Below are 21837 nucleotides of genomic sequence, written 5' to 3'. Positions count from 1 at the left end.
TATGTACACCAGTCACTGGACAGCAAAGTGGCCACTCTTCCTCTTTGATGGCGCAAAGGAGATTAGTGCACTCAAAAGCAAAAGCTGCCTATTGTTATTCAGTTCGTTTAAATAAACACATACACCTCATCTGTATTTGAAGAGTTCAAAACAACAGCCTATTTGCATTCCAAATTTCGTAGGCTAGCATACATATTCGGTTCCTCAATTTCCAGTTACGACTCCTGAATCGAAAGAATGAAAGCACAAATCAAGACAACATCGTGTTCTAACGATCAGCTGAATAAGAAGGATATCAAGAATCATTTGCTCAAGTGATCTGGAAGATGTAAAATATAAAACTACCTGAATAATGAAGCTAGGTAAGGCATACATTGCAGCGACACAAGATGCTCCAATAGCTTTCCTGCTCTGCCAAGGCCAGAAATTAGTGGAAAAGGTACAGCAGCTAAAGTATGATATAAGCACCATAGAACTAATGGTTAGCTATTGTATTCTTTCACATTTATCACAGTCTAAGCGGCCAATGCATGAACAGCTGGGAGGCATTCATAATGTCGCAAGAACAAATGCTGAGTCGTACAAATAACTTGGAAGAACAACACAACAAGACACAATCTAGAATGCCAAGCCAAAGATGCTAAAGCTCAGTAGTGAATAGTAAAATAAATGCAAGTTGAAAAAGTCATGATAGAAAAACATATATGGTATGTTCAAAGCTCAAAATTCAGATCATAGTCCATTGCAAAACAAATCCCTCAATGGTCGCAAAATCACTTCAATGCAGCAATGTAAGGCATTACAAACTATCTCTTGCTTGAGTTCTCATCTTGCTCTAGTTCTTCTGTGTTAAGGATCAAGTTCAAGGTCTAGTATACAGGCCAAAGCACAATTTTTTTTCTCCAGAATCACACGTGCATACCAATCATAATTTAAAAATAAGCCAGTCCCTCGGTCTTCTTTTAAAGCTTCTGGCATTATCCCACAAACCGACTCCTAAGAGTAGCCTTCAATCTACCCAAGCTATCAGAGTTTTTAGATCTCATTTATAGAAACAACACCCACAACCTAACAGCGGTTAGAAAAGGTACCAAGCAAAATAAAATACTGCAATCATAGAATGCTCACCAGCAATGAAGTAACATGTTCATGCCCAAAGAATATTAAACCCCAACACTTTATCAATCAGAAAAGACAGAATGATAATTTATAGCAAGCTCTCTAGTCCATATCATCATAAACATCTTCCTAGTTGCAAAAAATCTAAACAGGGTGGGTATGAACCAATGATTTCAGTTACCAGTTCCAAGGCAGGGGAACTTCGATAAAGATCCCTACTCTCCCAATGAGTAAGCTCTCTTCCTAACATGCGGCAGTAAGGCAAATACATTCAGCTGCTAGGTGCTAAAGCACCATTATATAATGCATGAGTCTGACCTTTAACGAGGGAGTCCTTCAAAACTCAAATTTTCTCAATGTGTAAAAACAGTGTCATTGCGCCTGGGAGGTCTGTCAGGAATTGAACCTGGCTTGAATTTTGAAGCCTCGTGCTTAGCTAACTCGGGGGGCACCGGACTATTATTTTGTATAAGCATCTGCTTGAGATCATAGAAGACCTCAGTGTCCTGCAAAGTCAAGAAAGTCGTGGCCACACCTGTCTTCCCAGCACGGCCAGTTCTACCAATACGATGTGTGTACATTTCGATATTGCTAGGCATATTGTAATTTATGACGTGAGCCACATCGGGAATATCAATCCCACGTCCCGCAACATCAGTAGCAACAAGAACATTGTACTTTCTAGTCCTAAACCCTTCAAGGCTAATTTCTCGCTGCTCCTGCGATTTACCACCATGCAAAGTTGTCACGCGATAGCCATTTTTATCAAGATTCTTGGCAACCATATCTGCATTCTTTTTTGTGTTAACAAAAACCATTGCTGTTTTATCTGCAAGATCATCAAGCAATCTCTGTAATCGTGAAAATTTCTCTGATTCCTTCACCATCATTACATGTTGGGATATTAAGTCAGTAGCCTTGCCAGCAGTGCCAATGTTGACCACGACCGGATTCCTCAAGTACTTCCTCGCAAGCCGCTCCACAGCCGGTGGCATAGTAGCACTGAACATATAAGTTGTTCTGTAGATCTTCTTCTCATCAAGCTCTTCATCTTCATTTTCTGGTTTGAGATTGCTTGAAGGCATGGCATCCAATACTGCCATTATCTGAGGCTCAAAACCCATATCTATCATACGGTCCGCCTCATCAAGAACAACATAGTTGCACTGGTTCAGAACAGCATAACGTCTCTCAATGCAATCAATCAAACGACCCGGAGTTGCAATCACAACTTCACAGCCTTGCCTAATCCTAAAACCTTGCTCTTCAATGGACTGCCCACCAACAATTGACACCACTTTGATACCCAAATAATGAGCAAATTTAACAGTCTCATCTTCAATTTGCTGGGCAAGTTCACGAGTGGGGGCCATGACAACAGCATAAGGCCCTTCAGCCTCATTCTCCTCGCTCATAGGAGGAAGCCTTGAAATGTAAGTAAGCATAGGTAAAACAAAGGCAGCAGTCTTACCAGAACCAGTCTCCGCAATGCCAATGACATCTCTTTGTTGCAACCCAAGTGGAATGGAAGCCATCTGGATTGGCGATGGCGTCTTGTAGCCTGCCCTTTCCACAGCCTTCAGAAGCTCAGCACTCAGTTTACTCTCATCCCAACTCCTCATTGGCCTAGGAATCTTGGATCCCTTATATGATATATTGAAATCTTCTCTGAAAATCCTCCAATCTCTGTCACTCATCTCCTCAAGCTTCTTCTCTGTCCAGTGGCGATCAACTCTCATATCAAAAGTATCATACATATCAGCAGCTTCCTCCTTCAACTTTCTCGCCGCAGCCTCCTCAGGCTTCTCTTCCACACCCTCCTTCCGACGAATCTCCTCAAGCAAATCTTTCTCGTTTTGGGCGGCGAGTTTTTTCTGCTCTCTTCGATCCATTCCAGCACGAAAACCCCTTCCGAACAAGAGCTGGGCCTCATGCGGGTTCTGATATATCAAATTCATGTCCCTAGACGTATCTTCAGTGTTTTCCCAATCAAAAGAGAAGCGGAACTTCTCACTTGGCTTAATCACCCTCTTCTTAGGTTTCTTAGAACCGAGATACTGTTCCTTAATTGCATCAAGCTCTTTCTCCCGCTCTCTCTCTGCCAACTTCTCCAAGCGTGCACGCTCGCGATCTTTTGCCCCCTCTTCCCGCTCCCGCTCGCGGTTCCTCCGCTCGGACTCCCGGTCACGCTCACGTGTCCTCTCACGGTCTCGCTGTTCACGCTCTCTGTCTCTGTCACGGTCACGTTTCCGATCACGATCTCGCTCCCTGTCATGATCGCGCTCCTTGTCCCTGCGGTCGGAATCAGAGGGTTTATGGTTGATGGTGACGGAGGGACGGGACACGGATTCCTCCTGGCGTTTCTTCTGCTGTTCTATTTCCTGTTGGCGGCGCTGAATGGCTAATTGTTCGCGTTGAGCTTTGGTTAAGAAGACCGGTTTGGCTGTGTTGTTTGCGGCGGTTACGGCGAGGGTAGAGCCATTTACGTCGTCAAACGGTCGCTTCATCGTGCGTACGATGAGAATCGATTGCAGTAGCAGCGTGTGGTATCTCGCTTGGCTAATCGCAGGAGGGGAAAGACAAGATAAGACGATTCCGTAAGGTTATAAACCATAATAATGGGAAATAAACTTCGTTTCAGGTCTCGCGATCTCTTAAATTACGAGCTTACCCCGTAGTCCGAGTTTCTACTTTCTACCCTGTCTAGCTGTCTTTGTGACTCTGTCTTTGCGGTTGAGCCGTAGAAGTATTTTATGTTTGCTTCTCGCACTAATTGGTAGGGGTATTTATTCGGATTAAATCGAGGTATTCGAATTGATTCAATTATGATGTTTTACAATATGTGATCGAGAAATATTTGTATGATAATCAAATCGAAAAAAAAAATCGTATTTTTTCAGATCGATCAAATCGGTTTTTAGTTTTGCAAATTGGACATTGACAGGGAAGTATCACGACATAAACACTTTTTCCTAATAGTTTTTAAAAGATAGAAAATTGTTTAACGATGAATTACAATATTCTATTTCATTTCTAACTTTTTAATGTGGTAGGTCTACCTCATAGATTCTCCTATCATAGATTCTCCTAAAAGTTGACTCCACTCTGTTCTTACAACCAAAAAAAGTGCAAATTCTCAAGAATGTAATACTACATCAAGCTAGATGTGTTGGATAGGAGCACATGTACATGCACATAGAATCCAATGTATAACCAAATCCTTGGATACGTACAACATAAATATTACATTTAAAAACATTAACAGTGAAAATAGTCAGTGTAACCATATAACATAAAATTATTTGAATAACTAATCCTTAAGTATTTGGGCCTTAAATAAATTGAAAAACTAAAACTATAAAACAAAAAAAAAATTTCCTCGATTAAATCCAAAACCGAATCTGAAAAGTATCCCAAAAAGGTATAAATTAATAACCGAATTCGAAACCGTTAACTGAAAAATCGAATAATCATGGTTCGGATCGGTTTCTTGGTTGTTGATCGGATTTGAACACTCTTGGTAATGGAAATAGTAGTGAGAATAGTCATTGAAATGAATCAAATGATCATTTCTAAAAAAAAATGAATCAAATGATCCGTTTGGTTCTTACTTCTTAATAGAGTTTAGATTTGGGTTTAGCGAAAGCTTTTATGGCAAACAAAAAAAACGGAAAACTTTAGTCACATCCCTACATTTACTAAATACACCCCTTCAACTGATTTTTACAAGGGATGGTCAACCTAAATTGGGGTATTTTTAGTAAACTTATGAGTGTGATTAAAGTTACCCAAAAAAACGTACATGGTGGGTCACAGCCCAGATACCCTTCATTTCAAACATAATGGGCTAAATACCAATGTATTAGGGATTTCAATTCCCAGCGCTCCCAGGACCCAACGATAAGCCTTCCGGCATCCGATTCGTGATGGACCCCGCTTAATGATAATCCGACGGCTCTCATCTCCCAAAACACGTCATCCCATTTACTCAGATTGGACCAAAATTTGTCCGACCCGTTTAACTTCTCGCATCTTCTCGATTTGGTCGTCACACAACACTAGCTTTGTCAACAATCAACATTTCCACCACTCCCTCCCGGCGAAGATGTTGCCGCCGGAGCTTCAGTCTCGCTCCTTCCGACCGTATATCGCGGCTTCACTGAGTAGTCCTTCTCTCTCCTCACAGTCCTTCGAAGGCAGCGGCAATGGCCTTCGTTACTCCCCCGACCGCAACCCTAACCCTAACGATCGGTTTTCCGGGGACGATTCGTCAAACGTTGGTTCTCGATCTCGATTTTCCCCTTCTGCTTTCGTTCACAATTATCGGATCGCCGTTGCTCTGGTCCCGTGCGCTGCGTTTCTGCTGGACCTAGGCGGCGCTCCCGTGGTGGCCACCTTGATTTTGGGCCTTATGGTAGCCTACATACTTGATTCCCTCAACTTCAAGTCTGGTTCCTTCTTCGGCGTCTGGTTCTCACTTGTTGCGGCTCAGATGGCCTTCTTCTTCAGCTCCTCCATCTTCCTCACATTCAACTCCATCCTTCTTGGCCTTTTCGCCGCGTTCCTTTGTGCCCACTGCAACTTCCTCATCGGAGTCTGGGCTTCCCTGCAGTTCAAGTGGATCCAGCTCGAGAACCCTTCAATTGTCCTTGCTCTTGAGCGCCTCTTGTTTGCTTGTACTCCTTTCTGTGCCTCTGCACTCTTCACCTGGGCAACCATATCTGCCGTCGGTATGGACAATGCTTCTTACCATCTCATGGTTTTTAATTGCCTTTTCTATTGGCTCTACTCTATTCCTCGTCTATCTTCGTTTAAGGCAAAAAGTGAAGCAAAATACCATGGCGGAGAAATTCCTGATGATAACTTAATCCTTGGCCAGCTTGAGAGTTGCTTCCATTGTTTGAATTTGCTGTTTTCCCCCCTCTTGTTTCACATTGCTTCTCACTATTCGGTTATATTTTCGTCAGCTGCTTCCGTTTGTGATTTGTTCCTTCTTTTCTTTATTCCTTTCTTATTCCTACTATATGCTTCAACAAGGGGTGCGCTTTGGTGGTTGACTAAAAATGTGCGCCAGCTGCATAGTATTCGTGTGGTAAACGGTGCTGTTGCTTTGGTTATTGTTGTGATTTGTTTGGAGATTAGAGTTATTTTTCATTCCTTTGGGAAGTACATCCAAGTGCCACCACCACTGAACTATCTTCTAGTGACCTTAACGATGCTTGGAGGGGCTGCGGGAACTGGTGCTTATGCACTTGGGATGGTGTCAGATGCCTTCAGTTCAGTGGCCTTCACTGCATTGGCTGTTGTTGTCAGTGCTGCTGGTGCTATTGTTGTGGGGTTTCCTATACTGGTATGCATTTTTTTTCCACTATTACCTTTCAATTTAAGTACAATTTTCACTGACAGTTGATATATCCATGTACTCTTCACCTGTTTTAGATATTTTCAATTGACTGATAGCTCAAGCAGTTCGTTGCAGCAAAGTCTGATGCTTTTTTTAAGCATGAAAATTTTCGTTTTCATTGTGTTTCATGATAATCTCTCACCATATTTGATCTCCTTGGTTACCATATGCCACCAATTGGTATTTCCTAGCTCGACTATCCGATAATTAATTTCTTTGGATGACTTCTAGTCTCTTGACAAGTTTAGCAGTTACAAGATCTTTCTGGTGAAAGTGAAACAATGTTCAAGTTATTTTGCTAGAATATGAAGTGTGATAGAACTAAATAGATGCCAAAGAATAAGATATCCTGTGGGATTGTTAGATTGATGCGGGAGAGGAGCTCATGTTCCATGCCCATGAAGGAAGATTTCTTGGGCCAATGAAAGCAAATAAACCATAAAGATTGTGATTTTGGAATTGAAAGTTGACTTGCTTTGAAGTCTTGAAAAGCATTCACAGTGGTGATCACTTGTATTATCTAGGAATTGTAATTTTTTAGGCATGAATATTTTCCAGTAAAAGATCATCATCGGTTGTATTGCAATAGTAGACAACACTTGTGCACAAGGCTCTTCAGTCCGTAGTGTCGGGGACATGCAAGATGTATGCAGACCTTACCCACATGATATGGGGAGAGGTTGTATTGCAATAGGTTCTTGTTAATTGTAATAAGTTCCAGCGCAACTATTATGGCATTTATGATTGGGCAATTTTCATCTTATTAAGTATTGTCCTTGAGCTTTCAACATCTACTGGGACTTAATTTTTTTGGGCGGGGAGAGGGGGGGATCTCTCCTTTTGAACTGCATAGGCGAGTACACAAAAGAACTCTGAAGTCTGAATAAATACAGACTTGCATAAAACGAAGAAAAATCCAAAACCCAAAAATTAATGCAAACTCTGATCCTAAGATAAGGTGGGATTTCACCTCCTGAATTTACTGTGCTTGTTTTTTATTTACTTAATGTAGCTGTTGTGGGTTTTCATTCTTATTGTCAATTATGGTTGGTAAGAACTGAGATGTATGTAGTGGTTAACACAAATTATTTTAGTTGAGACATTCAGGAAACAACTTTAGAATTTACTGTGCTTGTTTTTTATTTACTTAATGTAGCTGTTGTGGGTTTTCATTCTTATTGTCAATTATGGTTGGTAAGAACTAAGATGTATGTAGTGGTTAACACAAATTATTTTAGTTGAGACATTCAGGAAACAACTTTAGGCCATGGATACAGAGATTTGATATTATAATGATTGATGAGAAATTGTAAGTTTTTAATTTTCTCACAGGATGTATAACCTGCTGTAACATTCATCATTTGGTTTTAAGAATAGCTTACTTCACAGACCCCATGAACAACCTGTGAGTTTAGAGGACGTGTAGTCAGAGATCATTGTCGAATGCAACAAAGTGGAGTATCTAGATGGGAGGAGACTGGCAACCATATTAATTGGGTATCTAAAGCCTACCAGATTAATGCAATTGCAATGTTATTAAATTAGTTAATGATTTTGGGTTCCACTCTCTGCCTTTTGTTAATGTTATGTTCTTGTTTTAAAATCTTTTAAACCACATTATCTTGTAACTTTTACTTTTTTGTTCCATCTTGTTGATATGTATATTACTTATTTAACGCAAGAAAATTTTATTTATATGGTCAAAGTATTCCAGTTCCATTTATCCTTGCTTTTTCTTCCCCTCCAGTTCATTCCGCTCCCATCAGCTACTGGCTTTTATTTGGCTCGTTTTTTCACAAAGAAGAGCCTGCCCTCATACTTCGCATTTGTTGTGCTCGGCAGTTTGATGGTCATGTGGTTTGTGTTGCATAATTTCTGGGATCTAAATATTTGGTTAGCAGGGATGTCTCTTAAATCCTTTTGTAAGCTCATAGTTGCTAGTGTTGTCCTAGCCCTGGCTGTTCCTGGTTTAGCTCTTCTTCCATCAAAACTTTATTTTTTGACTGAGGTTGGTTTGATCAGCCATGCATTGCTCCTATGCCACATTGAGGATCGGTTTTTCAGCAATTCGGGCCTATACTATTATGGTTGGGATGATGACGTGATGTACCCAAGCTACGTGGTTATTGTAACAACTTTTTTGGGTTTGGCTCTGGTCAGAAGGCTATATGCAGATCGCCGTATGGGGCAAAAGGCAGTTTGGATTTTGACTTGCCTTTATTCTTCAAAGCTGGCCTTGCTATTTATCTCATCAAAGTCTGTTGTATGGGTGTCTGCGGTGCTTTTACTGTCTGTTTCTCCTCCATTGCTTCTTTACAAGTATGTATCCTATTGTGTTCAAATTTTGTGTGCTCTGGTTAGTTGAGAACTTCTTGAATGCATATGGCTTCACAAGCCCTAATTGTTAACTTGTTGGATTGCAGGGATAAGTCAAGAACTGCGTCAAAGATGAAACCCTGGCAGGGTTGTGCACATGCTAGTGTGGTTGCTCTAGCGGTGTGGTTTTGCCGTGAAACCATTTTTGAAGCATTACAATGGTGGAACGGGAGAGCTCCATCAGATGGTTTACTTTTGGGTTTTTGTATCATCTTGATTGGATTGGCTTGTGTACCCATCGTTTATCTGCATTTCTCGCATGTTTTGGTATGTTCCACCTTCCGAATTCATTCTTTTTCTATACTTTTAATCTTGTTTGTGGGAGTTAAAGTATATGACTTTTTTTCCCTCCTTGCACAGTCTGCAAAGAGAAGCTTGGTGCTGGTGCTGGCCACTGGTCTGCTGTTTATCATGATGCAGCCGCCAATTTCATTATCGTGGACTTACAGATCTGACTTAATTAAAGCTGCTCGTCAATCTGCTGATGACATCTCAATTTATGGTTTCATGGCATCAAAACCTACATGGCCATCTTGGCTTCTTATTATAGCGGTTCTGCTCACTCTAGCTGCTATAACATCCGTCATACCCATCAAGTACATTGTGGAGTTAAGGGCATTCTACTCCATTGCCATGGGGATTGCTCTTGGCATATACATATCAGCTGAGTACTTTCTTCAAGCTGCTGTCCTGCATGCCCTCATTGTTGTGACCATGGTTTGTGCCTCTGTATTTGTGGTATTCACCCATTTCCCGTCTGCCTCAAGCACAAAGCTCCTTCCATGGGTGTTTGCCCTGCTTGTTGCTCTTTTCCCTGTGACTTATTTGTTGGAGGGTCAGGTGAGAATTAAAAGCATTCTTGATAATAGTGGAATTGGAGACATGGGAGAGGAAGACAGAAAGCTCACCACTCTGTTGGCTGTTGAGGGGGCAAGGACATCTCTTCTAGGTCTATATGCAGCAATTTTTATGCTTATAGCGCTGGAGATTAAGTTTGAACTTGCCTCACTTATGCGGGAAAAGGCTATTGAAAGGGGTGGAATTAGACATAGTCAATCTGGTCAAAGTAGTTCCACTAGTTTTGCACCTCGAATGAGATTCATGCAGCAACGCCGGGCGTCTTCAGTGGCGACTTTCACAATCAAGAGGATGGCAGCTGAGGGAGCTTGGATGCCTGCAGTTGGAAATGTTGCTACTCTAATGTGCTTTGCTATATGCCTAATCTTGAATGTAAACCTTACTGGGGGTTCAAACCAAGCAATATTCTTCCTGGCACCTATTCTACTGCTACTTAACCAAGATTCTGATTTCATTGCTGGATTTGGAGACAAACAGAGGTATTTCCCGGTTACATTAGCGATATCGGCTTACTTAGTCTTGACTGCCTTATACAGCATATGGGAAGAAGTCTGGCACGGGAATGCAGGCTGGGGCATTGAAATTGGCGGCGCGGGCTGGTTTTTTGCGGTCAAGAATTTGGCTCTTCTCATTCTGACATTCCCAAGCCATATCATTTTCTGTCGGTTTGTTTGGAGTTTCTCAAAGCAGAATGATTCAACGCCACTTTTAACACTGCCGCTCAATCTGCCATCCATCATAATAACAGATGTGATTAAGGTTAGGATATTGGGGTTGTTAGGAATTATTTATTCCATAGCCCAGTATATAATCTCTAGACAGCAATATATCTCTGGGTTAAAATATATTTAGGCATACAGGACTGTGTACAATATGTTTGTCAGGAATTTTCTAAGTGAGATGTGGAAGTTAGTGTTTCGCTTTCGTTATGTGGGATTTCTTTTGCCTCGGAATACTCTTAATTGTTTGGCTTACCTCTTGAGTTATTTTGGCAAAGAATGACATTCAGTACTCGTCTTCTTGACTTGTTTTTTCTTTTGGTACTATGAAGATGATGTCGCTAAGAGGCCCGTTCACTGGGTTTTTTCCCACTGATAAACGGGATAGGGGATGTTGAAATAAGATGTTGGAATTATTTCAGCTGAAATTGTAAATCTAAACCGTTGGATGCATCTTGTGTGGTAGACTAGACATTTAATTGACATCATGAACTAACGGTTTAGATGTACAAATTTCAATGATTTTAGCTGAAATCATTCCAGTCCCCTATCCCCTGATAAACACTCTTGAAAGTGTTCGTGCCTTCCTGAAAGAGTTTGAGCTATTGTAGGCTGTTAATTCATGATTGAATGGGTTAAGTAAAAATTTATCAATGTACTCCAACTTTAGACATAAATTCTTCTTTTGAATGCCACAATAATGGGATATAAGTGGCCTCAAATTACAAGCAAACATGTAGTCAAATTACAATCAAACATGTAACCTGATGATAGAATTGCGGGGATGAAACCGAAAGGCCACATATCTGCTTCGTCAAATTGTAAAGAAGTGAAGCTACATTTTTTATGTGTTTTCTTGGCTTCTTGCTTACATATGGAGAGAAGAAAATGAAAACTTGGGAGAAATGACTTCGTCCTAACCCAACAAGAAATGGCTTCAGCCTTTTTGCAAAAAGATCAAGTGTAACACTCCTACCCAACTATCCCTTGATGGGTGTGTTTTGTTTGCTAGGAATCACTTGTTCCCCCACCTCAAAATTCTGCTGCGATCTGTACTTGTACCGATTCGCGGAATATAGAAAAACACAGAAATTTATGAAACTCAGAACTGTAAGAATCCAGTAAAAATAATCAAATCTTCCAGTATTTATGTTCTGTGACAGCCATGATTGCTGCTTTTCCTTGTTCTCTGTCACTGACTTGACAATGGTGTTCAATATAGAGGCAGCAAAGCAGCCCAAACCTCCCGCTACAGCGGCATAAGCAGAACCTATACTCTTCATTGCATCAGGAGCTTCTTCATAGAGGAATTCCAATAATCCCACAATGCAGAAAACTTCTGCTATTCCAATAAGGCAATATTGGATCAACAACCAATATGCACTAAGGTTTGGCATTGCGGTTAAGAAAATGGACTCGTATCCGTGTTGAATTGCATAGTTTCTCCTGAATCTCTCAAAGATGGCAGCCCAAGCAACCGACATGATCGAAACTGCCAGTCCAATGCCTACTCTTTGAAGCTGAGAAGCACCGTGAGGATGACCGGTAACGCGACGGGAAATTGGGACAAACACGGCGTAGTAGAGGGATAGTATAAGGAATATGCTGAGTCCAGGAAACACTGGCATGCATGTTACTGGTAGTTTCAGATTACCCATATGTGTATTCATAGTATATGCTTGCTGCACTGAGAGGGTCAAGTACTCTGTCAAGACTAAGCTTAGCATTATTGTGCAAGCTGGTATTGGAATAAGTTTTATCAGTATCTTGACTTCCTCTACTTGTGTCACGGTGCAGAGCTTCCACGGGCTCGGAGCAGCACCGTCGTCCTTCAGTTGCAGAGCTGCCTTGTCCAAGCACCTGCAAACCCCAAAAGTCACCTGGTAAGTGTCTGCAGTTAAGGAAATGACATTGAAAAAGTAACGCATCCCAGTTATTCCAGCTGTTGAGTTGTACGTATAAGATTTTAGGTGCATCATAGCATCCAACTCAACTGCTTGGGATAACCGGGATACCAACTGAGATCTTTATTATTTTCGAAAAAGCAAAGTGAGATAGTGGGTACCTGAAATCATCTGTATGAGCTATCTTTCTGCTACCTTTTATAGCAGAATGTTTACCGGGAACCTCATACAGACCTATGAACTCGCTGCTTGAAAAAGACGCTTTTCTTTTCCGAAAGGCGGCGACCAGAACTTGAGCAACTCTGGTCAGGGGGCTGCCTCCAGGCAACCTGTGCCTGTACAAAGGAGTTCCAAGAAAGAACAACATATTTGATATACCCATAGCTAAGGCCAAGGTACCAAAGGCATATCCCCATCCATGTTTCATCTGTATATATACTACCAAGGTGAAGGCAACAATTGCCCCAATAGTGACTGATAGATAGAAGAAGTTGAAAAACCTGTCCAGATGAGACTTGTAATCTTTACTTCTTTCATCAAACTGATCAGCCCCAAAAGAAGAAACACAGGGCCTTATACCAGCAGCTCCGAATCCGGTCACATAAAGGATTGTGTTTAGGTAAAGCATCTGCCATGGCTTTGCTGGCTCACAGTTTCCTAATAACAGTGAGAGCTGATCACAGCCATCCTTGCTTGGTACAAATATGTCCATTGTTGCACACAAGGTTATTGCTGTCAAACCCTATAGAATACAACATCATACCATACATTCTAAAAACGAAAAAATGATAAAGATCCCAATATGTGGTATCCCGGTTATCCAGCTCATGGGATGCACATGTCCGATATGAAACCCTATGCGTAAAAATTAGGAGTTGGGATAACTAGGATACCAATTGTTGGGAAAAAGTCTGAGAAACATGAAGCGCTGGTTAATAAAACAATTAGAGATTGCAGAAAGATCTCACCCCAAGGTAGATAGTTGTAAAAATGGCTATAGTCCAGTATCGACCCAAGTAAGCGTCGGCCAAGAAACCGCCAAGAACGGAGGATGCTTGTGAAATCCCTAAGAAGTTATTGACTGCATTTGATGCACTAGAGAAGGGTCTGTGCATAACATAGAACATAAAAGCCACCATGTTAACAGAAAGTCCAAAGTAAGCCATTCTCTCTGCCATTTCATTCCCTGCAAAGATAAATCAATACCCTCACAAACTTGTTTCTTTCTACTCCAACTAAGAAGACAAAGATTGGAAAACTAGAAAAGATAGAATCTTGTTTTTACCAAAAATGAATAAGGCAGCAATCCAACCACCAGTTTTTGACAGATCCTTAATGGGTTTTCCATGAATGTTAACAGGAGTAGTTCCTCCAGTATATCCTCTCCCAAAAGCCATCCTTCGATTATCAGATTCCATGAAGAACATCCCAAGCTTCTTCCCTCTGTTTTGATCAGAGTTTCCATCATAACTTGCTGGTGTCTCTGGCAAACCTTCAGGTGACTTGATTTCTCTGGTACTCATTATAACTTTCAACCTGCCATGAAAACACAGAGAAAACAAAAAAATTAGCTCATGTTCCTTCAATTCTCAAGCTAAGTCATGAAAGTGAAACTACATACTCTTAGAAGAACAAAGTTGTTGAGTGGAAGTTTTGCTTGTGACCATTCACCTACTAATACCCAACGGATATATCCGTATATCTATCAAACACTTGGAAGAGTGAAACTCTGAGAGAGGAGTGTGTTTTTCATGACAGTGAGAGAAGTCTGAAATTATGGATCCAATGAGAATGGAAACTTGTAATAAAGGAAATCCAACAAACAGATGAACACCCACCAGAAGACACAACTCTCACACATTAAATGCTATTACAGTGTTACGGATCCCGATATTTTATGAATCATGTGGATTCATCGCAACATTTATGATAATTATGACAAAAAACACCGAGATGCTTAGCATCTTTGACAGTCAGATACCAAAGTGAGAGATTTGCATTAAATGGACTCCTAACAGGCGCCATACATAGTTGATATATCTCATATCTACCACCCACTTTTTCTTCCATTTAAGTCCATCCCTATCTTTCTCTCTCTTGATTGTCATTAATCTTTGGGTGCAAAATATGGGTATGCATCCATTTACTTCAATGGCTAACAAGTTGAATCTTTTGCATCCAATTACTAGTACTTTTTAAGGATTTTTGTGCAAATAAACTATCTTATCAATGAAAGTTTTATATCATCCAACTGTTTAACATTTATTTCCTTTACCTAACCATGAATTGATATCTATTGCTTATGAACTTAATTAGAACTTGATAGAGTTTTAGTTATATGTGTCATATAGCTAACTGGGTAGGTGGAGCATACACATAGGGTGGAAAAAAATCGGTTCTGGGTCGGATAACAACACGTGTTTACAAAATATTTACATATTAGAACTCTAACCCAGATTGAATTTTGGACGTACTTAATTGACCATACCCGGATGGGTATAAATTTGAACAAGTAATCGGACAATAATCTAATTTGGGTTAGGGTCCGAACAAGATTTCCGTGTTTGAACCCGAACCCGGTTTTAAACCAGACAAAATTTTTGTGTTTGGACCTACATTTCAAACGTATAATTTATGTCAAAATTCGGTTTAATTCGAGTTAGACAAATTCGATCATCCAGACTAGACGAAGTTTTGCCACCCCTACATACAGACAATGTTTCTAGAAGTGTTTATTCATCTTTGTTGAAATTTTGTGATCATGTGATTGATAAAAATAAAATAATTATTTTTTTATTGGAAAACCATATAATTATTCAATTCTTCTTCATATATGTTATTTAACATTCACATGTCATTCTTCCCCTAAGAATTTGCCTTGAAAATTGAAAAATTCAAACTAAATGGACCACACATTAGAATTTTTTTCCTCGGCTCGTGTAAATTGGGCCCTCTCTTTTAAATGCCTCGAGAAAAAGCCTTTTTCATTTAATGGGCCTCTCCCTAAGCCTTTTCTTTTAATGGACCTTTCCATTACGCCGTCCGTTTCGATGTGCTCTCGCCTCTCGGATCTCCTTTCCCGGTTTGCTAGGATTTCCGAGGGTTTCCCTCCAAAACAAGAACAGGACAAAGAATAGCATGAGAGCAGCAGCAGAAGAATAACCAGGCGTCATCGTTCTACTACAATCGATACGATTTCTTCCGTATCTTCTCTTCATAGCTTGCCTATCCACCGTTGGTATGTGATTTTCCTTCGTAAGATTTTTTGTTTTAAATTTTGATGTGAAATAGGCATTGCCCAGAAGATGTTCGACGAAAAGCTTGAGCGGTTTTATCTCTATTTTTCACGGATTTTAGGAATGCACGGTGCTGAGGAAGAGGGTTATGAGCCTTCGAAAGAGTTTGAGGAAGATACTAAGGAACCGCTTGTAGATCTCGAGTTGACGGATTCCACCGACCTTTGGCTCATCCAGTGGCCAAGCAATCAAGTATGATTTCCTATCCTTACTTCTTCTCTGGTGTTACTCGAATTGACAAATGGGCGGGGTGGGTGATAAAGGTATTCGCTTCTGTGTAGACGAGGCACTACAATGTTTGATGGAGTATTAAGCATCGCTAATATTTTTTCCTCTGATAGCTTCTATGTATGATGTTATCAGTGGCATTACTGAATTAACTGTTGTCAGAGTCAGCTGAATTCAGGTTAAGTGTTTTGCATACTTTGCAGGCTCCTGATTTTGATGGAAAAGAAGTGACACTCAACCTTAATCAGTTAATCATGATGGGCGCTTGGGCACTTTTGAGGGTTCAACTGGTAGCTATTGAAAATTTCATTCAACAAAATATACACTAGGCTTGTTCTTGTTCTTATGGTCATGCTACTTTTAAATATTAAAATCACTTTATTGTCATGGCAGGAAAAGAATATGCTGTAGTTAGCTTTGCTGCTCAAGAACCTGATGCGACAGTTTTCCTCTCCTCTACGTCAGAGGCTAAAATTGGTACACCTTGAATGCGTTTCTTTTCCTCCTTGTTTTCCTTTTTGTGCTTGCAAATAGCATATTTGCTGGTAGGCATTGGGGGCTAATGAATCCAAAAGACATATATATGATCGATTAATTTGCCTCAACAAATCATTGCACATCTAGCGGCACGCTTACAAAATCATATATGCCTTTGAGGCCTTCGCTGCTGCTTGGTTTAGTTTGCTTATTGAATGGATTCAACTGAGTTTACAATCTTCCTACCTGTTAGATTGGGATGAATGGGAACTGGGTCAAATGGTTGGAATAATTTGTGTTACCTGATATCTCTGGGATCAAGTCTTCAAACTATTTGGTGTTTCTTAAAAATTGCATGCAGCTTATCGTCGTCATCATCATCCTAGTCTTATCCCAAATAGTTTGGGGTCGGCTGTATGAATACATTTGAGAAATCAATGTGAATCCAAAACAAGGATTCGTGTTCTTTTGGAGTTAAAAATTTTGAAAATGCTGGTTTGAACATACTTCAACCGACTTTCACTAGTTGTTAATGTTTATTTAGTTCTGTATTATTTATCCCAAACATACATGTCTTTGTAATGTGTTGTCATTTTCTTTGGAATTTAGAATTGAGAGCTGTATACTAGTAATACTACTGCAGGCTTAAGAAATTAATTTCTGAAGAAGATATGATATGCATAAGTTTACTCTGAGCCTCTGAAATCATATCTTCGTCCATTTGTGTGTCATCAATTCTTTCATGATTACCTATGCATTCTATTATCGAAGTCTTGATTCATGTCATGTGTGCTTTGTTCATAGCTAGTTTTTGTAGTAATGTATTAATACCATTTGGAATTTCAGACATGTCTTAAACTAAATAACACAGAACTCTGTACCTAGCAGTATCCTTATAATTATCATTATTTTGGCATTGTCTGTTATTTTGTAGTGAACAACAACATGATCTAGTTGCATTTGTCAACAAGCTTTTTAGCATTTCCTTGAAATGTTTTGTCTTTCTTTTGTAGTTGGGAAGGTTGCTCGGCGTGTTTCCTTTGTTCATTACCCTGATCCAGAAGAACTTAAAACTCAGAAGCTCGAAAACAAGAAAGCGCTTAATACAAAAAATGGTGGAACTACATGTACAGGTTCTCAATCGCAGCTTGAAACCCCCTCACGTAGATCTTTGCGAAATTCACCCTCTACACATAGTAGCAGGCATAAGAGTGCATTATCTAAAATTGGGAATTCGAGTAACAAACGTAGACATTTTGGTGAGTCTTCTGGATCCAAGGATCGGTCTACTCTAGACTCTGGATGGGGTCATAATGCTTGTACTTCTTCTGGCGCCTTGGTGCAATCTCAGTAAAGGTAAGTGAAGAAGAAACTGAAGAATGGGGAGGCAATCTATTTGTTTGCGCATCTTGCTCATTACACAATTTTTGTGTTTGGCTTGGTTGGTTTTTTGATTTTCTGAATTGAATTTGGTTTTCTGATTCTATCAAACTGAGTTGAAGCCTAATTCACCCTTTGTAAAGATGAGCAAAAAATTTGCTGAAAGAATAAAAAGAGACCTAGAGCTTGTTAGAAAAATAGATGGGCCCCCAACACAATTGGACCAGACTTGGACGTCTACGGGCCTTGTAGCCCTCTGGTCCCACGTAACAGCTATTTCTTATAAAAAATAGTTAACATGCCACATGCGCTATAAATAGGATTGGTGTATGATGCTATCCCATGAAATAGCAATCCCTTCATCTTAAATCTAGTCCGTCCAACTTATCTGAAATCGTATCCCATCATTCATTTTTTTTACTTAACTCTCTAAAACACCAACTCAATCCGAGCTTTGTTTTTATTTAATTTTTGCATTTTATATTCCATTTGATTTAAATAATAAAACAGTATAAGAAATTATAAATTCAATCAAAAGAATGAGCAACTCAAGTTGAGCTTTATTTTTATTTAATTTTTGCATTTTATATTTCATTTGATTTAAATAATAAAATAGTATAATAAATTATATATGCAATTAAAAGAATGAGGTTTAGGGTTAGGAGTTAGCTCACACCCGAACCATTAATTAGAGTAGTAAGGATGATGTATATCACCTTGATCAAGTCAGGATTCGAATTCCCCCCTCTCCTTTAAAAAAAGGTTAGAGTTGACTGTAATCCATCATCATTGACCAATAAGTTGGTAACCGTTCAATCCGGAATCTTCCAAAACGACAGCTTCAATCCGTTCACTGACTCTCTCTCTCTTCGAGGGAAAGATGTCAGTCCGATGTGTTTTGGTCTCTCTGTGACTGCTCTCTTTACCTTGTGCAGTCGAGTACAATATCAAGTCCTTCTATCTCGTTTTCATCGACAATCCTCAAGATTCAATTGTAAGTTAATGCTAATCCTTTCTTCTGTCATCTGCTCAATTGATTTCATACTTCGTTAATTTTCTTTTTGGTTACTCGGAAAATTGTGGTCGTAGTATATGAAAACAAGGGAAATCGACTTTACATTTTCTGTTGGGTTGGGTTTCTTATGGATCGAGATACTATGCTCAATGAAAACAAAATCGTTGAATTGGTTATTACTGAGGAAAGATTTAAGATGCTGCATTTTCCCGGCAACCAAACGGAGAACTAGTTGATTTCGGCGCGCCATTTTGTTTTTCTTTTTGATGATTGACAAATACTTTTCAGATCCGTACTGAATTGAAAATTTTGTTTATTCATTCCAGCTGAATCCCTAACCATGGATACGGATAACAAGTTGTGGAATGTGGGTCTCCTAATTGTGGCTACACTGGTTGTGGCGAAGCTTATTTCTGCACTTTTAATTCCTAGATCTAAGAAGCGTCTGCCTCCAGCGGTCAAGGGATGGCCTCTGATTGGTAGCCTAGTCCAGTTTTTGAAAGGACCCATCATAATGCTGCGTGAGGAGTACCCCAAGCTTGGAAGTGTTTTCACAGTGACCCTTGTCAATTGGAAGATTACCTTCTTCATTGGGCCGGAGGTTTCGGCACACTTCTTCAAGGCCCCTGAGTCTGATCTCAGTCAGCAGGAGGTGTACCAGTTCAATGTGCCCACGTTTGGTCCTGGAGTTGTATTTGATGTTGACTACTCGATAAGGCAGGAGCAGTTCCGGTTCTTCACGGAGGCACTGAGAGTGAGCAAATTGAAGGGTTATGTAGATCAGATGGTTGTCGAAGCAGAGGTAATGTTTGTGCACTCCTCAGCTTTTCCGGTTAAGCTGTTAAGCGCATTTCCATTTAGGATATTTACTTATTTAATCAATTCTGATTCGAAATATTTCAGTCAATTATGGCTCACTGACTCATTCCTTATTCGTTTGTTGATAAGTGACTAGGTCATTTCTCCATGTATTTTGATACTTTGTGCATTTATTTTTCTTTAGTGACGAGCCATGTCGTTTGTCAAGAATATTGAGCGTCTTAGCTTTATTGACTGATATGCATAACTTTGTTTATGTACTGAAAATAATCATTTTAATTGACATTTAACTTTGTATTTTATTTGAGGTGGTTCTTATGATCCTCTACCAGATTTGAGGTTCTTTGGTATGATCTCTTGACAGTTGATGGTATCCATAATGTGGAAAGTTCTGGTTCTTATTTTTGTTTCTTCATTTTGGAATTGTGTAGGACTACTTCTCAAAATGGGGAGATAGTGGTGTGGTGGACATAAAGTATGAGCTGGAGCATCTGATCATCTTGACGGCCAGTAGGTGTCTCTTGGGCCGGGAAGTCCGAGACAAGCTTTTTGATGATGTGTCTGCCTTGTTCCATGACCTCGATAATGGGATGCTCCCCATTAGTGTTCTCTTCCCCTATTTACCGATTCCTGCTCATCGTCGCCGTGACCAGGCTCGCAAGAAGCTTGCTGATATCTTTGCAAATATCATAGCTTCCCGTAAGCAAGCTGGAAAATGTGAGAATGACATGTTGCAATGCTTCATTGACTCGAAGTACAAAGATGGTCGCCCAACAACTGAATCTGAAGTCACTGGCTTGCTTATCGCTGCTCTTTTTGCTGGGCAGCACACTAGTTCCATCACCTCTGTATGGACTGGGGCTTATCTCCTTCGTTACAAAGGGTACCTCTCTGCTGTCTTGGAGGAACAGAAGATGTTACTGGAAAAGCATGGGAGCAAGGTTGATCAGGATATATTGTCTGAGATGGATGTCCTGTATCGATGCATTAAGGAAGCCCTAAGACTTCATCCTCCACTGATTATGCTACTACGCAGCTCTCACAGTGATTTTAGTGTCACAACCCGTGATGGGAAAGAATATGACATTCCAAAGGGCCACATTGTTGCAACATCACCAGCATTTGCAAACCGCCTTCCTCATATCTTTAAGGATCCTGACACGTATGATCCGGACAGATTTTCTGCTGGGAGAGAAGAAGACAAAGCAACAGGTGCATTTTCTTATATTTCCTTTGGTGGAGGCAGGCATGGGTGCCTTGGTGAGCCCTTTGCATACCTGCAGATAAAGGCCATATGGAGCCATCTGCTGAGGAACTTTGAATTGGAGCTGGTATCACCTTTTCCTGAGATTGACTGGAATGCCATGGTTGTGGGTGTGAAAGGAAAGGTGATGGTGCAATACAAGCGACGAGCCCTGTCTGTTAGTTAGGCTGGAACAGTTTATCGATGATTTGACGCATTCGAGGTCAATTTCTGTTACTCTTTCAGGTGTTATTGTTCTGTTGTAAGGACTAATTTTAGCACTCCCATTAGTTTGCTTTTTGTGATATTGTTTCTTGGTGTTGGTTGGCCTCTTTAATTGGGTTCTGGCCTTCACTTGTTTTTGATAATCTCTTGGTTTCTGGTTTTAACTTTTAAGAGAACTGGGTTTCATTTTATTTGGAACTCTGAAGTTTGGGTTCAGAGACGATTAGTTCTGTGAACTTTTGGTAAAGCTTCTTGTCGAAAGGAAAGAATGGAAGGTCCACTGTACTCGTTAATGTCATCCAAGTGTGTAATTGCTTCACTACAATGAAATGGGATCTAAATTTATATCCAGTTTAGAAAAGTTGCCAGGATCAAACAATGAGCCAATATTGATCACTCTCTTACAAAACATAACAGCAGAAATTGGTATCTTTCATAAAGTATTCGATTAAGAAATCATACCGATCCCAGCTACTAATGTCCTAGTTATCCTTGTTATGCCTAGCTACACTGATGTCCCAGCTATTCCCGTTACGCCTAGCTACTAATCTACTTATGTCCTAGCTATTCCTGTTACGCCTAGCTACTAATTTTCCAATTATCCTTGTTACGCCTAATTACTAATCTACTAATGTCTCAGCTATCCCCGTTATACCTAACTGCTTAATGTCCCAACTATCTCAGTTGTTGACCCAATCCCAACTACTAATGTCCCAACTACCCTTGTTACGCCTACTACTAATGTCCCAAGCTCCCAACTAAGAATGTCCCAAC

At 40.2% G+C, this 21837-nt stretch overlaps 5 protein-coding genes across 9 annotated transcripts; 3 read left to right on the top strand and 2 right to left on the bottom strand.

Moving 5' to 3' along the window:
* Nucleotides 1–66: 66 nt before the first annotated feature.
* LOC120007195 (DEAD-box ATP-dependent RNA helicase 21-like) lies at nt 67–3744 on the bottom strand. Of its 4 annotated transcripts, none has more exons than XM_038857392.1 (3): nt 1301–3744; nt 346–411; nt 67–224 (listed from the first exon to the last, which is right to left on the bottom strand). In XM_038857392.1, the coding sequence occupies exon 1, from the start codon at nt 3624–3626 to the stop codon at nt 1473–1475; it is 2154 nt and encodes a 717-aa protein (XP_038713320.1). In that variant the 5' UTR covers nt 3627–3744; the 3' UTR covers nt 67–224; nt 346–411; nt 1301–1472. The 4 variants fall into 4 exon arrangements, with proteins under 4 accessions (XP_038713320.1, XP_038713319.1, XP_038713322.1 ...); XM_038857391.1 differs by having other exon boundaries at nt 346–406; XM_038857394.1 differs by having other exon boundaries at nt 1438–3744.
* Nucleotides 3745–5129: 1385 nt separating this feature from the next.
* LOC120007205 lies at nt 5130–10774 on the top strand. Its single transcript, XM_038857407.1, has 4 exons — nt 5130–6469; nt 8271–8842; nt 8947–9166; nt 9260–10774. Exons 1-4 carry the CDS (start codon nt 5225–5227, stop codon nt 10607–10609), a joined length of 3387 nt encoding a protein of 1128 aa, XP_038713335.1. The 5' UTR covers nt 5130–5224; the 3' UTR covers nt 10610–10774.
* A 472-nt stretch (nt 10775–11246) lies between these two features.
* LOC120007156 (protein NRT1/ PTR FAMILY 6.1) lies at nt 11247–14282 on the bottom strand. 2 transcript variants are annotated; one of them, XM_038857351.1, is made up of 5 exons: nt 14002–14282; nt 13666–13916; nt 13349–13566; nt 12542–13122; nt 11457–12336 (listed from the first exon to the last, which is right to left on the bottom strand). In XM_038857351.1, the coding sequence occupies exons 2-5, from the start codon at nt 13901–13903 to the stop codon at nt 11457–11459; spliced, it is 1917 nt and encodes a 638-aa protein (XP_038713279.1). In that variant the 5' UTR covers nt 13904–13916; nt 14002–14282. The 2 variants fall into 2 exon arrangements, with proteins under 2 accessions (XP_038713280.1, XP_038713279.1); XM_038857352.1 differs by lacking the exon at nt 14002–14282 and having other exon boundaries at nt 11247–12336; nt 13666–13903.
* A 1457-nt stretch (nt 14283–15739) lies between these two features.
* Nucleotides 15740–17892, top strand: LOC120008016 (mediator-associated protein 2-like). Its single transcript, XM_038858524.1, has 4 exons — nt 15740–15868; nt 16149–16194; nt 16298–16381; nt 17395–17892. Exons 1-4 carry the CDS (start codon nt 15740–15742, stop codon nt 17733–17735), a joined length of 600 nt encoding a protein of 199 aa, XP_038714452.1. The 3' UTR covers nt 17736–17892.
* Nucleotides 17893–18590: 698 nt separating this feature from the next.
* Nucleotides 18591–21361, top strand: LOC120007798 (sterol 14-demethylase-like). Its single transcript, XM_038858251.1, has 3 exons — nt 18591–18755; nt 19103–19578; nt 20027–21361. The coding sequence occupies exons 1-3, from the start codon at nt 18653–18655 to the stop codon at nt 21023–21025; spliced, it is 1578 nt and encodes a 525-aa protein (XP_038714179.1). The 5' UTR covers nt 18591–18652; the 3' UTR covers nt 21026–21361.
* The last annotated feature ends 476 nt before the right edge of the window (nt 21362–21837 follow it).

Source organism: Tripterygium wilfordii, chromosome 10 (genome assembly GCF_013401445.1).
Source record: "Tripterygium wilfordii isolate XIE 37 chromosome 10, ASM1340144v1, whole genome shotgun sequence".
Classification (NCBI taxonomy): Eukaryota; Viridiplantae; Streptophyta; class Magnoliopsida; order Celastrales; family Celastraceae; genus Tripterygium; species Tripterygium wilfordii.
The sequence above is the reverse complement of the archived record's forward strand: the minus strand, read 5'-3'. Positions and strand labels throughout refer to the sequence as shown.